This window comes from Sceloporus undulatus, chromosome 2 (genome assembly GCF_019175285.1).
Source record: "Sceloporus undulatus isolate JIND9_A2432 ecotype Alabama chromosome 2, SceUnd_v1.1, whole genome shotgun sequence".
NCBI classification, from domain to species: domain Eukaryota; kingdom Metazoa; phylum Chordata; class Lepidosauria; order Squamata; family Phrynosomatidae; genus Sceloporus; species Sceloporus undulatus.
In genome coordinates this window covers 20651323-20666301 of record NC_056523.1, presented here as the reverse complement: position 1 = coordinate 20666301, position 14979 = coordinate 20651323, and the positions used below count along the sequence as shown (strand labels likewise).

General features: G+C 39.9%; 1 protein-coding gene across 5 annotated transcripts in view; it reads left to right on the top strand.

Annotated features, from left to right (window-relative positions):
- Positions 1 to 208: 208 nt before the first annotated feature.
- Positions 209 to 14979, top strand: part of LOC121923988 (butyrophilin subfamily 3 member A3-like) — a 22048-nt gene continuing 7277 nt past the window's right edge. The window contains exons 1-6 of one of the 5 annotated variants that reach the window (XM_042455001.1): positions 209 to 346; positions 3294 to 3556; positions 8146 to 8427; positions 9816 to 9920; positions 11732 to 11752; positions 13813 to 13845. In XM_042455001.1, coding sequence (XP_042310935.1) covers positions 3310 to 3556; positions 8146 to 8427; positions 9816 to 9920; positions 11732 to 11752; positions 13813 to 13845 — 688 coding nt within the window. In that variant the 5' untranslated portion in view covers positions 209 to 346; positions 3294 to 3309. Of the gene's footprint in view, positions 347 to 3208; positions 3557 to 8145; positions 8428 to 9815; positions 9921 to 11731; positions 11753 to 13812; positions 13846 to 14979 lie in introns of all 5 variants that reach the window. The other 4 variants (XM_042455002.1, XM_042455000.1, XM_042455003.1 and 1 more) reach the window with 4 other exon arrangements.

Genomic DNA, 14979 nt, shown 5'->3' with positions numbered 1-14979 from the left:
CTATGAATAAATGGCTTGTTTATAGCAGAGAGCTGCTGTGGTGTGGTTTGAGCATTGGTCTATGACTCTGAAGATCAGGTTTGAATTCCCACTCAGGCATGGAAACTCATTGGATTACCTTGGACAAGCCATACTATCTCAGCCTCAGAGGATAGCAAAGGCGATCTTTCTAATGTTTCTTTCTTTTATTTTTTCCCCATACAGTTTGCTTTGTTCCCTGGGGATAAGAATAAGAAAAGAAAGAAAATGAAACCTTCTGCTTTCCCTCAGGACCCAGGAATGAATTCCTACCTGTTCCTTTTCATCCTTTTCTTTGTTATTTCACCTGTTAATAATGCGGGCCCTGGTAAGAATCCTCTCTGTATTAGCTATGTCTGAAATGTATTTTCAGGAAGGAGAAGGCCCTTTCACACTACACAGTTATAGTAAATCCCAGCATTTTGTAGAATAATGTCGTGGCAGTTAAAATGAAACCAGAGCACTCTGCTTGCATAGTGCAAATGGGCCCAGATGAGAAATGTTTATTAATATTTCTTAAACATAAACTTCTCATATAAATATATACATGAGCATACCTCAGATAATGAAGTAAATGTGTTCCTGGGCATTACTTCTGCAATAGAAATGTTAATACCAGAGGCAGAAATAAGGTGATCAGGAAATGTTTCAGCAAGCTTTTTATCCAAAATTAACAATATGCACACATGAAATGCGACACTCAGGTCAGATCGGTCTTGTGTAAGTAAACAAAAACATATTTAATTCTCTAGAGACCACCTGAATGCTTCTTCCAAAATGCATCCAGGATGATTTTTTGATTCACCACTCTTCATTTTTTTAAAAAAAATTATTTCCATTTTGGTAACTAACTATAAAAATGTATGCTTTTTTGCTGTCTGAGTTGCTCTTTCTTACCTTTTATCTCTGTTTTGCTGTTCTTGAATGGTTATTAAAGGATTCTAGATGCATCTGCTATTTACCTTGCCTGCTGTAAACAAACACATTTATTATTATAGGAGGACTGGCTAGAAAGACATATAAAACTGAAACTCTCTGGCTGCATCTGCACTGCAGAATTAATGCAGTTGACACTGTTTTAACTCTCATGCTCAGTACTATGGAATTCTGGAATTTGTAGTTTTGTGAGACATTTAGCCTTCTCGTCAGAGAGCTCTGATGCCTCAACTAACTACAAAACCCAGGCTTCTATAGGATGGAGTCATGACAGTTAAAGCAATTTCAAGCTGCATTAATTCTTCAGTGTGACTGCAGCCTGTGATTCTCCATCCCCCTTTAACCATCCTCCCCATGCCAATGCTGCTTAAAAAATCTTTCCAGGTAGACAGAAGATGAGGAGGAAAAGGGAAAGTCAGACATACAATGACTTTGTAAAAAGGCGCTTCCCTAGCAGAGGTGTTGTTAACTAAGGTATGCATTTACTATTGATTGACTGAATATGTAATAAAACATATTGCACATCATTCAGAGCTACTAACAGTAATCAAATTAAATAATAAAATACGATAATAAAATATGTAATAAAAACCTGCTGAGAGACTAATGAAGATAAGACACATAAAACATAAAATTTAGAACATTTCTATCTGAAAAAGAAAGTCTTTGTGATATGTCAGAGCAGATTCAAAGAAGATGATGATCTAGTTTGTAGTGCAGGGGTGGGAAAGTGGGAAAGCCTTAGGCCTTGGATTATCTAATCTTGGATTAGATTTGGATTTTCATAGGTCTTTTCAGAAAGTCCCTTATCTGCTTATTTTTTGGATAGTTCTAGCATGGTTTGAACTGTGGACCTTTCAGATGGAAAGCCAAATTTGCTAACCACTCCTCTACTGAAATTGTGGCAGATGTATTCCTTCTGTGGCCCAAGACCTTCTGCTTGCTGATGCAGAGCAGCACATGGCACCCCCACTTACTCAAGACAAGGTGTATATTACCTCCAGGCTATTTTGACCCCTGGAGGTGAAAATTTTGCAGGTGCCTCTTCTCATCCCTTGTAGTAAAAGTACAAGAAAAATGAACTGAATAACTCAGTTATCTTTTCATGATTCCCCAGACCAGTTCCCCGAGGCAGCTTTGTCATTCCATCTAATGAGAGTTCAAAGACATAGACATATTAGTCTGGAATATCAGTATAAAAAAAATGATCTTGTACCATCTATGAGACTAAATGGGTGAAAGACATTGTAGCATAAGCAACTGAGAAAGTAGATGAAGTCTACAAAAGCTTATGTTACAACTTCTTTTGCTCAGAACTTTATCACATGAGGCTATAAAAGCAGAATTTTAACCGGATAAAAGTGTTTTTTGCCGGGTACATATCATATGACATCGTGTCCGCCCTGCCGCCACCTTGCATTCAATTAGTTACGCAAGTGCACTTTTTTATTGATGGGGAAAACCCACCAATAGGTTCTCAATCTCATTGCTATTCCATGCCTTCATGCGATAGGTTTCTTTTGCTGAAATTTCACTTCTCAGGCAGTCACGTTTTGTAAGTAAGTGTCATTCTGTTCTTCTACCCCTTCCCCTTCATGGCGATCATGGCCACCAACACCATGAAGCTGGCTGCTAGATTCACACAACAGCCAGTTTCAGGAGGCAGTTGGCAACAGCAATTGCTTGTGTCACCCCCCCCAAAGTGTGGGGCTGCTGTGTGAATGTGCACACACCAGCCCCACAATTCGGGTGGGGAGAAGCAGTGATTGCGGCTGCCAACACCTTCCCAAAGCCAGCTGCTTTGTGCACATTCACACAGCAGCTGGCTTTAGGAGGTGGTTGACAGCTGCAATTGCTCATTCCTTACCCTTCTTCCTGAATGTGGCATTTGGCAGTGCAGAAAACACATCACACAACCATGGATTGCCCAAGTGCTAGCACGGGGAAAAGTGCAATAAGAAATCATGTCAAACTGTTATGCTTCCATTCTTAAACTAGCGTGATTGTGGTGGGACAAGAAGGTGATGTGACAAAGTCCTCAGTCTCAAAGGTGCTACAAGATCCCTTTGCATACATTCAATCTAATGTTAAAGCCATCCCTAATGTATTCAACATAATGGTTTAGTTTGTTACGGCACCCTTTTTTGTTTGTTGCTGTGGCTCATGATTTGGGAATCACTCATCTAAATAAGCCCCAAGTATATCCTGAATAGCTGTGTGCACTGACTTGTTCTGTGTTTGGTACATTTCACAGTCCAGTTGACAGTGAATGGACCACTCCACCCAGTCACTGCCTCTTTGAGTGAGGATATTGTGCTACGCTGTCATCTGTCCCCCAGAACAAGTGCTGAAAACATGGAGATAACATGGTTTCGCTCCCAGAACTCTTCCTATGTGCATCTTTATCACAGTGGCAAAGATCATTTGGAAAAGCAGCAGCCAGAATACCAAGGAAGAACAGAAATTTTGACAGATGGCATTGGCGACGGAAAAATTGGCCTGAGAATTCTTAATGTCAGCTTTTTTGACGAAGGACAGTACCACTGCTCTGTTAAGAACAGGAGCTTCCACCAGGAAGCCATACTGGATATAAAAGTGGCTGGTAAGTGATAAGTGAATCTTTTTCTAACTTTTAAATAACACCTGTACTTGTTATCTGACCAATTCTAAGGCTGTGCATTTAAGACTATTCTACAAGGTAGAATGTGTGACAGGTTTCCTCGAGGCACATTCTATCAGAGCACTTCCATACTGTCTCTCATCTTGTTGTTTGGGAAGGATGACAGCCAGGTTTCCATAAGACCATGATTCCCAATCTTGATTCCTCAGATGTTGTTGTACTACAGTTCCCATTATTCCAGCCAGCATGGTTGAAAGTAAAGTATTCTGGCAGCTGTATGTGGTCTCACAAAATCTGAAAGTTTGTTGTTAACTGCTCTCAAGTTGACTTCTGGCAAAACTCTGAATGGGAAATCTCTGGGGACTCGGGCTGTTTCCGCAAAGCTATTTTGGCAGTGATTTACATATGATAGGACCCGGCTGATTCCCGAATTAGAATTCAGTTCGGGAAAGGTAAGCCAGTTTTTTTTACCTCATGCAATAGGGTCCCAAGTCTCTCCATCTGGAATGCTTTCTTCTTCTTTTCCTACTGCCTTCTACCTTACCAAGCATCATTGTATTTTCTAGTAAGTCATGTCTTCTCACATCTCCAAAGCAGGACAGTCTCAGTATAGATATTCTGGCTTCTAGGGAGAGGTAAGGCTTGATTTGCTCTAGGAATTACCATAATTATATAATGTGAACAGGCCCCAGGACTATTTAGGTAAGTTAACTTCCAATCCTACAGGGAGGTGAGGGGTGGTGATGTTATGCCCAGGTTTGTAAGGGCAACCTGTTTTAGCCTGAGAGTGTGTAATGAAAATTTCTTTTACTGTGGACTTATTCAGAGCAGAGCTGACACAGACAGTGAGACACCAAATTTGGTTTTAAACACTATGCATGTAACATTTATTAAATCACAAAAGTAATACAAACATTGATTATCAAGTGCTCTTTCATTCACTCACACATTTATACAATACTCTCAAACACTTTCCTTCCACTGAACATTGATCAGTTGTTCTCGAAGGCTGGGGGTGACTTCATTGCGCGGTAGATGTCAACCAACGTGAGGATGAAAGCCAAGGGTCTTTATACTTTTCTTCTCTCTGGCTTTTGGTTGCTGAAGTCTTGCAATATTACAGCCCATTACTCAACTTCTTCTTTCGGGAGGAGACAGGCTGTTCAAAGCAGTTCATTCTGTTCAAAGCAGTCCATTGTCCTGTCAGTTACTCTTCATTGCAACTCAGGAGAAAAAGCACCCTCCTGGTCATAGTTCGACACACCTGAACAGCACCCAGCTTTAGCTTCGACATTCCTCAGCCTTTCCTTGTCTCAGTTGCCAAATCCCTCCTTCACATCAATGCTCTGCGTGGAACCATCTTGTTTGGTTCTTTAGCTTGTTTTAAAACCCCATTCCTTGGTTCTTTGGTTCTTCAGCTCTGGGTTTAAGTCAGAACTCACTCATTCGTCTTACAGTGAAAGCAGGAGAAACATTTTTGGCAATAGCTGTGTTGACAAAATACAAGAAATTCCACAAAAGAATAATAATACCTTTATTGGCCAACTAAAATGCACAAAAAACATCATGCCAGCTTTTGAAGCCTCGCTATCTTTGTCATCAGCCAAAGATCTGTAAAATCTTGTAAGAGAAGAAAAATAATGTCATTAGAGTGACAGGCCTACATTTTGTTGTAGATGTTACTTCTGTTGTCAGATGGTCTGGAAGGATTTAAATGCAGACAGAGGGCACTCCCCTTCTTGGCCATTTGGGGACCAGGGATAAAGCACAAACAAATGGCCAGTAAAAAAATTTCAACTCCATTAGCAACAGAAACATAACTTTGAAGTCAAAGGCTTTCATGGCTAGCATCCATGGTTTTTTGTAGGTTTTTCGGACTATGTGGCCACGTTCTAGAAGAGTTTATTCCTTCGGATGCCAGCCACAGATGCTGGTGAAATGTCAAGAATAAACTCTTCTAGAACATGGCCACATAGCCCAACCCCCCTCCCCCAAAAAAAACCCCTATAGAAATGTAATTTCCCTCAGTAACACAGAATTTGTTTTCTGTTACTAATGGAGTTGTAATTTTATTGTGGGGTGTGATGTTCCTGATTTATGGTGACCCTAAGGTGAAGCTATCATAGGGTTTTCTTGGCAAGTTTCTTCAGAGGAGGTGTGCCTTTGCCATTGCCATCCTCTGCACATGAGACAGTGTGACTTGCCCAAGTTCACTCAGTGTTTTTGTATGGCTGAGACAGGATTTGAACCCTGGTCTCCAGAGTCATAGTCCAGTGCTCAAACTACTACACCATGCTGTCTTTTATTGCCTTTTATCCCGAGTCCCTTTAGCTTACCTCCAGTGAATAGTTGCCATTATCGTTGACAGGTGGTTTTAACATGTGGCTTTGAATAAGTTATTGGATTTCAGTAAACTTAGAGAAGTATTGAGGGTGATCCCATGGTCAGAAATACTAAAAGGGAAAGGAGTTCAGGCTGGATGGGAGTTTCTCAAAAGACAGATACTGAAGGCACAATTTCAAACCGTTCCAGTGAGAAAGAAAAATGGGAGGTGTCTCAAGAAACCAGGATGGATGACTAAGGAACTTTCAACCGAGCTAAGTTTGAAACAGAACATGTATAAGAAATGGAAAAAGGGAGAAATCACAAAAAAGGAATTCAAAGAAATAGCAGGCATGTGTAGGGGTAAAGTCAGAAAAGCTAAAGCGCAGAACGAACTCAGGCTTGCTAGAGAGGTTAAGAACAATAAAAAGGGCTTTTTTGGATATGTCCGCAGCAAAAGGAAGAAGAAGGAAACGGTAGGGCCACTGCGTGGAGAAGATGGCAAAATGCTAACAGAAGACAGAGAAAAGGCAGAATTACTCAACACCTTCTTTGCCTCAGTCTTCTCAGAAAAGGCAAAGGGTGCTCAACCTGAGGATAATGGAGCAGAGGACAGAATAGGGGAATTTCAGCACAGAATATGTAAAGAGATAGTAGAGGAATACCTTGTTAATCTAAATGAATTTAAGTCTCCGGGACCAGATGAACTACATCCAAGGGTATTAAAAGAACTGGCAAATGTAATATCGGAGCCATTGGCAATAATCTTTGAAAACTCCTGCAAAACAGGAGAGATCCCAGCAGACTGGCGGAGGGCAAACGTCGTCCCCATCTTCAAAAAGGGGAAAAAAGAGGATCCCAACAATTATCGTCCAGTTAGTCTGACATCAGTACTAGGAAAGATTCTGGAGCAGATCATTAAACAGAGAGTCTGTGAACATCTAGAAGGCAATGCCATAATCACAAAAAGTCAACATGGGTTTCAGAGAAACAAGTCATGCCAGACAAATCTAATCTCGGTAGATGATCTTGGTAGATGAAGGGAATGCTGTGGATATAGTATATCTTGATTTCACTAAGGCCTTTGACAAGGTTTCCCATGACATTTTTGCAAACAAGCTTGTAAAATGTGGGCTAGACAAAGGAACTGTTACATGGATCTGTAATTGGTTGATCAGCCGAACCCAAAGGGTGCTCAACAATGGCTCCTTTTCATCCTGGAGAAAAGTGACCAGTGGGGTCCCACAGGGCTCTGTCCTGGGCCCAGTGTTATTCAACATCTTTATCAATGACCTGGATGACAGAATTGGGAGCATACTTATCAAATTTGCAGATGATACCAAATTAGGGGGAATAGCTAATACCCCAGAGGACAGGATCAAGATTCAAAATGACCTGAATAGACTAGAAAGCTGGGCCAAAGCTAACAAAATGAAATTCAACACAGAGAAATGTAAGGTACTGCACTTAGGGCGAAAAAATGAAATGCACAGATATAGGTTGGGAGACACATTGCTGAATGAAAGTACATGCGAAAGGGATCTAGGAGTCCAAGTAGATGATAAGTTGAACATGAGTCAACAGTGCGATGCGGCAGCTAAAAAGGCCAATACAATTTTAGGCTGCATCAATAAAAGTATAGTGTCTAGATCAAGAGAAGTAATTGTGCCATTATATTCTGCTCTGGTCAGCCCCCCACCTGGAATATTGTGTCCAATTCTGGGCACCACAATTCAGAAAGGACATTGAGAAACTGGAGCGTGTCCAAAGGAGGGCGACTAAAATGGTGAAAGGTTTGGAAACCTTGCCCTATGAGGAGCGACTCAGAGAGCTGGGGATGTTTAGCCTGGAGAAGAGAAGATTAAGAGGTGATATGATAGCCCTGTTTAAATATGTGAAAGGATGTCATATTGAGGAAGGAGCAAGCTTGTTTTCTGCTGCTCCAGAGAACAGGACCCGGAACAATGGATGCAAGCTCCAGGAAAAGAGATTCCACCTGAACATTAGGAGGAACTTCCTGACAGTAAGGGCTGTTCGACAGTGGAACACACTCCCTCAGAGTGTAGTGGAGTCTTCTTCCTTGAAGGTCTTTAAACAGAGGCTGGATGGCCATCTGTTGGGGATGCTTTGATTTGGATTTCCTGCATGGCAGGGAGTTGGACTGGATGGCCCTTGCGGTCTCTTCCAACTCTATGATTCTATGATTCTATGATTTTAAATATACATATTTTTTTTTGTCTGAAATCTAGCATCAGGTTCCAGTCCTCTGATTTCAATTGAAAGCTATCAGGAGAAGGGGATATACTTGGTTTGTCGATCCTGGGGTTGGTACCCAAAGCCTGAGGTCTGGTGGAGAGATCCCAGTGGGAGGCATCTACCATCACTGTCTAAGGAAATATCCCAGAAGAACAATGGGCTGTTTGAAGTACAGAAGGGTATTCTCTTAACAGGGAGTTCAAATCAGCCCTTGACCTGTGTGGTCAGGAACATCCTCCTCAACCAGGAAAAGGGATCAACTATTCACATGGCAGGTAATGTTGCAAGAAACTGTGTGTGTGTCTATATCTAAGGCTATGATGTGATGGTATGGATGAATTCTGACATAACCAGAATTGACACCAAAATCCTTGGGACACCTAATTCAAAATAAAGACAGAGAAGTCCCTTATTACATTTTTATCTGTTTTGCACCTTTCCCTCTGGTGTGCTCAGTCTTCTCAGTGGCTTCTCCGAGGCTGCGGAATTACCTTCCACAGGAGGCTAGGTTAGCAAAAAGCATTTCATTCAAGCTGTCATTTAATGATCAATTGCTTGGACCAAGTCATTTTTATGGGGTAGGGCATGGTATTTTTAACTTTATGTTTTCAATTATTTTACACTTTTAATCCAACCAGGGCTGGCCCTACTTCCAAGATCAAATGGGATCTGATGCCTTTAGGGTATTTAGGCCCTGTTCACTTCTATTTATTACCTCTTTCCCTTTTAAGCATTTTTCCAAACTACCTTGGCTCCCAGGTTGGGAGGAAGGCAAGTTAAATTAAATTAAATAAAACAATGCAATAAATAAAATAAAGCAATGAAATGCAATAAAATATCAGGAATAAACTCTTCTAGAACATGGCCACATAGCCCGAAAAACCCACAAAAAACTATGGGTACCGGCGATGAAAGTCTTCGACTTCACAATGCAATAAATGTAGGAAACATGTCTCCACTCTTCCCCACTTGAGAATATTGTTTCAACTGTGATTTCATCATTCCAAATGATTCAAAAACAATGGAGTAACAAGGCAGCTCCAAAAAATATATGCAGCAGAACAGGGTGGATCACCTATGGCCCTTTAGATGTTGTGGTACTGGAACTACAAGTATGCTTCACCCTTAAACTATACTGGCTAATGCTGATAGGAGTTGCAATACAACACCATCTGGAGGGCACAAGTTGCCCACTCCTGGTTTTAAGGGGTTGAAGGCGTCTTTAGTGAATGACTAGTCCCATTCCTTATCATTGGGCAGAAAGCGAATGGGAACAGGATTTCAATGATATCTAGATGGTCTTAGGTTCCTCACCCCTGGTTTTAAGAATAATACATTTCAATTGCAACACGAGATAAACATTTAAAGATGGACTCCAGTCACCTGTAGGTGGGCGAATTAACATCTTAGTCCAATAAGACCATATGTCAGCACACAGTGACTGAAGTGTAGAGCAAACCCAGTATGTAGAACCATTTGAAGTTTAGATATATCAGTGTTTCTAGTACTGGATCATAAGAAAAGTGAAACACAAAAACTTGATTCCGGTTTGTTTGGGTTTTCCCCTCTAATTTCAACCCTAATAGTAATAATAATAATATCATCATCATTATCGTCATCTTCATCATCATTATGATCAGAGATTTTTCTGTTTCCCCCCCAGATAACCTCTTCACAATGATTTCCTCTTGGACAGCTGGTCTGTGTGTATCGCTCCTAATATCTTTTGGCCTCGTTATTGCTATTCTTTATTTGATTAACAGAAACAGTGAGTAATTACATAGCAGTCTTATAGTTTCATTATTTGGTTTAAGCAAATAACGTTGAATCAAGACAACTAATAAATAAATTTATTATGGTGCACAGGCTGTCATGGACTCTGTCCAGTTTATCAGATGGAAATATTAAACTCAAAGTGCAGATTATATACATGTACTAGGGTGGGAGCTGAACTGCAAAGAATGGCATTCAAAAACCCTGAAATACAAAAAGGACTGCAGTTCAACTCTCTGGCGTCACTCTTTCCCCTCCCCCATGTGTATATACATACATTTGCCACTTTGAGTTTCATATACTGGATAAAGTGAATAGTAAAAAAATTATGCCACAATAAAATTAAGATTCTGCACGTTTTTGCTTTTTATCTTGCAATAGATGACTTGTATATGGGTGAAAATAGGGTTTTGTTTTGGTTTTTTTGCTCATCTATTTCTTGTTAAAGAGATAGTTTTTAAAATATCTGGCTTTCTGATTTCTGCGTCCTTTAAGGGCCCTTTGACGCTGCACAATTATAGTGCTATCGTATCATTCCACTTACATTGTCATAACAACACTTTGTGGGATTTCCAGTTTAGAGAGTAGTATTTAATGCCTCATCAAACTACAAGAACCAGGATTCCGAGGAAAGAGGAAAGCCTCCCACCCATCAGACTTGAAGCTGTTGTGATAATTTGGACAAGAGACTTGCAGGTTGCTAACAACGGTGTGCCACCACATGCCTGCTTTCAAAAACAGTAGTAGGGTTTATTTGTTTTTAAAAGATCTTCATAAAAGTCAAAGTAGCTAAAAGTCTGAAAAATTAAAGGGCTGTATCCAGCACAGGACTTGTCCTAGTGTAAGAGCAGACTCCCAATCTCAGTAGGGAGGAGGCATAAGATCCCTCGTTCTCATTACAGAACATCCCTTCAATATCCCCAGAAACCTGCTCTGGCTGACTGTAAGACCTTCCAGATCTGGTTTCAGAACCTCTGAGGACTTTGTGGGGAAGGGGTCAAAAATGCTAGTGTCATGTTGAATTTAGAACAAAATCTCCCAAAAATTTAAAAAATAAAATAAAATAAGAAAATAAGGCAGTGCTAATTCTTTTCCTGATCATTATTTTATTATCATTTTAAATATTGCATCATTGTTTTTATTGCTGTCATTGATGTTGCTGATGGGTTTGACAGAAGTGATGTTCTCTTTGTTAATGTTGTTGTGTTGTGCACCTTCAAGTCATTTCTGACTTGTGGAGATCCTAAGGTGAACCTATCCTGGGGTTATCTTAAGAGAGTTTGCTCAGAGGAGCTTTTCCCTTTGCCATCCTAGGCTGAGAGAGTGACTTGCCCAAAGTCAACCAGTGTGTTTCAATGACCAAGCAGGGATTCAAATCCTGGTCTCTCATTGTCCTAATGAAACTCTCAAACCACAACACCACACTGGCTCTTGTACAAGATTTGTACTGCTTTCTTATTGTATTATTATTTTATTCTTGCTTCTATTTACTCACCTGTAGATGGGTAAGAAGAAGAAGCAAGAATGAAACTTAAATTAATAACACCATAGTAAAAATCATAATTTCTATCATCTCTTGTCATCAAGATCAATCACAGCAGATGAGTAAGAAGGAATGAAGCTCAGTGAAATGGATGCATTGAGTGGAGGGTTGTATGCAATGTCCAGTGTGGTCCCTTGAACTCTATGATTCTATGAAAATCAATGACATATAGCCATAAAGGTCTGATGACAAGCTTGCACGGGTACATGTTTACAGCAATAACAGTAATTTTTCTTTTCTTTTTGTTGTTGTTTGGTTTCTAGGAAAGCTCATCACAGAACTGAGTAAGTGAGTCTATTTCTTTTGAGTGTGTGTGGGGGGGGGGGGGGGGAGGTATGGAACACAGTCCAGTGTAGAGTTAGTCAGTCTTAAACCACTGAGTTTGATAATTTTAAGCATACAGCACAATTGTCAACATAATATTCAGAAGTTGATACCACCGATTTTACTTTCTTGTAAGTGTGCTTTGGATGTCACTTTTCCATATGAAAGGGAATACAGTGGACCCTTGTTCTACGCTGGGGTTTGGTTCAAAGATCCCCCGTGGATAACAAAATCTGTGTATGCTCAAGTCCCATTAAATATAATAACATAGCAAAATGGTGCCCCTTATTAAAAAAAATGGAAAATCAAGGTTTTATATTTGAAATTTATACTTTTTAAAACATTTTCAAACCATGTATGCTTGAAACCATGAATAAAAAATCCGTGTATAAGAAAGGCTGACCGTATTGTCAATATCAGTTTTATAATCTTAAAAAAACCAACAACAAATTAAAAGGATCCCTGGTGGCACAGTGATTAAATGTCAGTACTGCAGCCACAATGTTGTGAGTTCAGTCCCAGAGGTCGCCAGATTGACTCAGCCTTCCATCCTTTTGTAGCTCAGTAAAATAAGTACGCAGTTTGTTGGGGGCAATTGGTTAACACAGTGTAAACTGGTTTGTAAACTGGTTAGAGAGTGCTTAATTTACTGTGATGTGGTATAGAATTGTAAAGTGCTATTGCTATTAAAGGTCTGTAGCAAAATCTATGACTGAAACACTATATGGATCCTAGGAACAAAGAAAGCTGTATTATATCCAGTCAAATCAGTGGTCCATCAAGGTTAGTCTTTTCTGGGTCTTCCAGGTTTTAGACAGAAACATTGCTCCATTTTATCTGGATATGTCAAAGACTGAACCTGGGTCTACTGACATGCAAAGCATGCACACTTGACTGTGAACTATGCTTCCTTCTTGTGAGTAGATAATGACTAATGCTCTGTTTCAAGGGCTTTTCAAACCTGTTCATTTTTTTAAGCTATAAAAATTTTTTGAATGACAGGCCTGCCAACCTCTCACCAAGTGGTTAAACCCTCTGCTTTCCCCATTGCTAGAATTGGGAGAATTCATCAAATTGAAGTAAAACAGTGTTTCGGAACCTAGAAATTGAATTACTATAATGGGGATATTTGTATAATTAGTTTTTGAAGAACTGGAGATGATGTATGTTTTAAATAATAATACACCCTACATCACAGTTATTACCAAAACATTCAGTATTTTTCGGAAAGAACAAGTACTTATGCCTGATTTCCCATCAATACTTAAATAAAGCCTTATCACTCAATGCATTCTCAGATGACATAGAAAAACCACACCAAAATAAGGTGGTCTCTAAAATAAACATGTGAGTTTTATTATCTGATCACAAAAGGATGCCTTAAAATGATGTAGAAAATACAGTGGTACCCCGGGATACGAAATGAGCGCGTTACGAAATTTCCGGGATACGAAAAAATTAGATAGGAAAAAACTGTTCCGGGTTACGTTTTTTTTTTTCGGCTTACGAAAAAAATTTTGGTGCTTTTCGGCGCTTTTTCGCACGAAATCGCGGCTTTCCAGCGCTAGCGGCTATGGCTTTTTCGGGTTGCGAAATCTTTCGGGTTACGAACGGCGCCGCGGAACGAATTAAATTCGTAACCCGGGGTACCACTGTAATCCTGGGGTGACCATACCATGTCAAAAGGAAACAATGGCCCCATACAGACAGGCCAAAATAAAGCTGCTTCGAGTCACTTTGGAGGTATGCTATGTCAATGATACATGTGTCCCAAGAATCCAGAAGCTGCACCAAAGCTGCGCTATAGTCCTTAGGACTGGATCGTGGCTTTGGCATGGCTTCCAAACTCTTAGGACTCATGAATCATTGAAACAGCATACCTCCAAAGTGACTCAAAGCAGCTTTATTTTGGCCTGTCTGTATGGGGCCACTGTCAAGCCTTGAGCAAATTGTGATTTTTATTACATATGTAATTTTTCTGAGCTTTTTTTTCTTTCCCCAATTGTGTGGTCTCTTTTAGGTTGGAGGAAAATGGTGGTGCCAATAGAGAAAGGTAAAGAGCTATTACGTTGATTTTTGCATGCTTGGACAGCATTATAATTTGTTTGTCACTTCAGGTATGCATTCTGACATTGCATTTTAATAAGGTGGAAACTCTATAGTTTTCACATTGCAAATTTATAGTAGTTTAATCCCACTTTAATTACCATGGCTCCATCTTATGGAAACTTGGAATTTAGCTTGGTAAAATATTTATCAGTATCCTATCCACCACCTTTAACTTTAGCATTAAATCTCTCTGGTAAAGAATTTGTTCATATTAATGTTTGATACATTCAAGTTCCTGATGCAATTTTTCTGTTGGGAGAAGACACACACTTGTAAAATCTTTTTAAGGATGAGGTCTAATATTTAAATGTAAGAGCCTGCCATTATTCACATAGTCATGTTTTGGAATGATATCTAGTCAGGGTGCATATCATACTGAGTTCTATCAATTTATTTTGGCGCAGAACAAGGCCAGTGTGATTTTAGGCTGCATCAATAGAGGTATAGTGTCTAGATCAAGGGAAGTAATAGTGCCACTCTATTCTGCCTTGATCTGGTCTCACCTGGAATATTGTGTCCAGTTCTGGGCCCCACAATTCAAAAAGGACATTGTGTGCGTTTCCCTTCGTGGCACTTCATGAGGCTGCTGCCTCATGCTGCACAAAAGTAAGGTTAGCCTTGACCATGGCTACAATAGAGTCTCAATTGTTACTGTGGGGATCTTGATATTTTTCTTTAATAAGACACTAGTGTTGTGAAAAAAAAAATAATCCAATCCCCAGCACATGTTTATGTTAATGGATTCTGTCAGATTAACTCCAACTGCCAGTGCCGAAGAGTTGTTCATCTCTCTGACATTTTAGAGGTGGGGGGGGGGGCTTAAAAGTGCTAAACATATCCTGAACTTCATACATCATAAAGGTCCTCTCTGGACATCAGTTCACTCCATGCATCTGATGAAGTACACCTAAGTCTACAAAAGCTTATGCTATAACTTTTGCACAGCCATATTTACTTACAAGATCCCTTTGCATATCATCTACTGTGACCCTCAGACTCTGGATTAACTCTGCATGTGTGTATACATGTTTACTTGAAATTGTTATCTGTATTATTTCAAAATGCAGCCTGTTGTAAC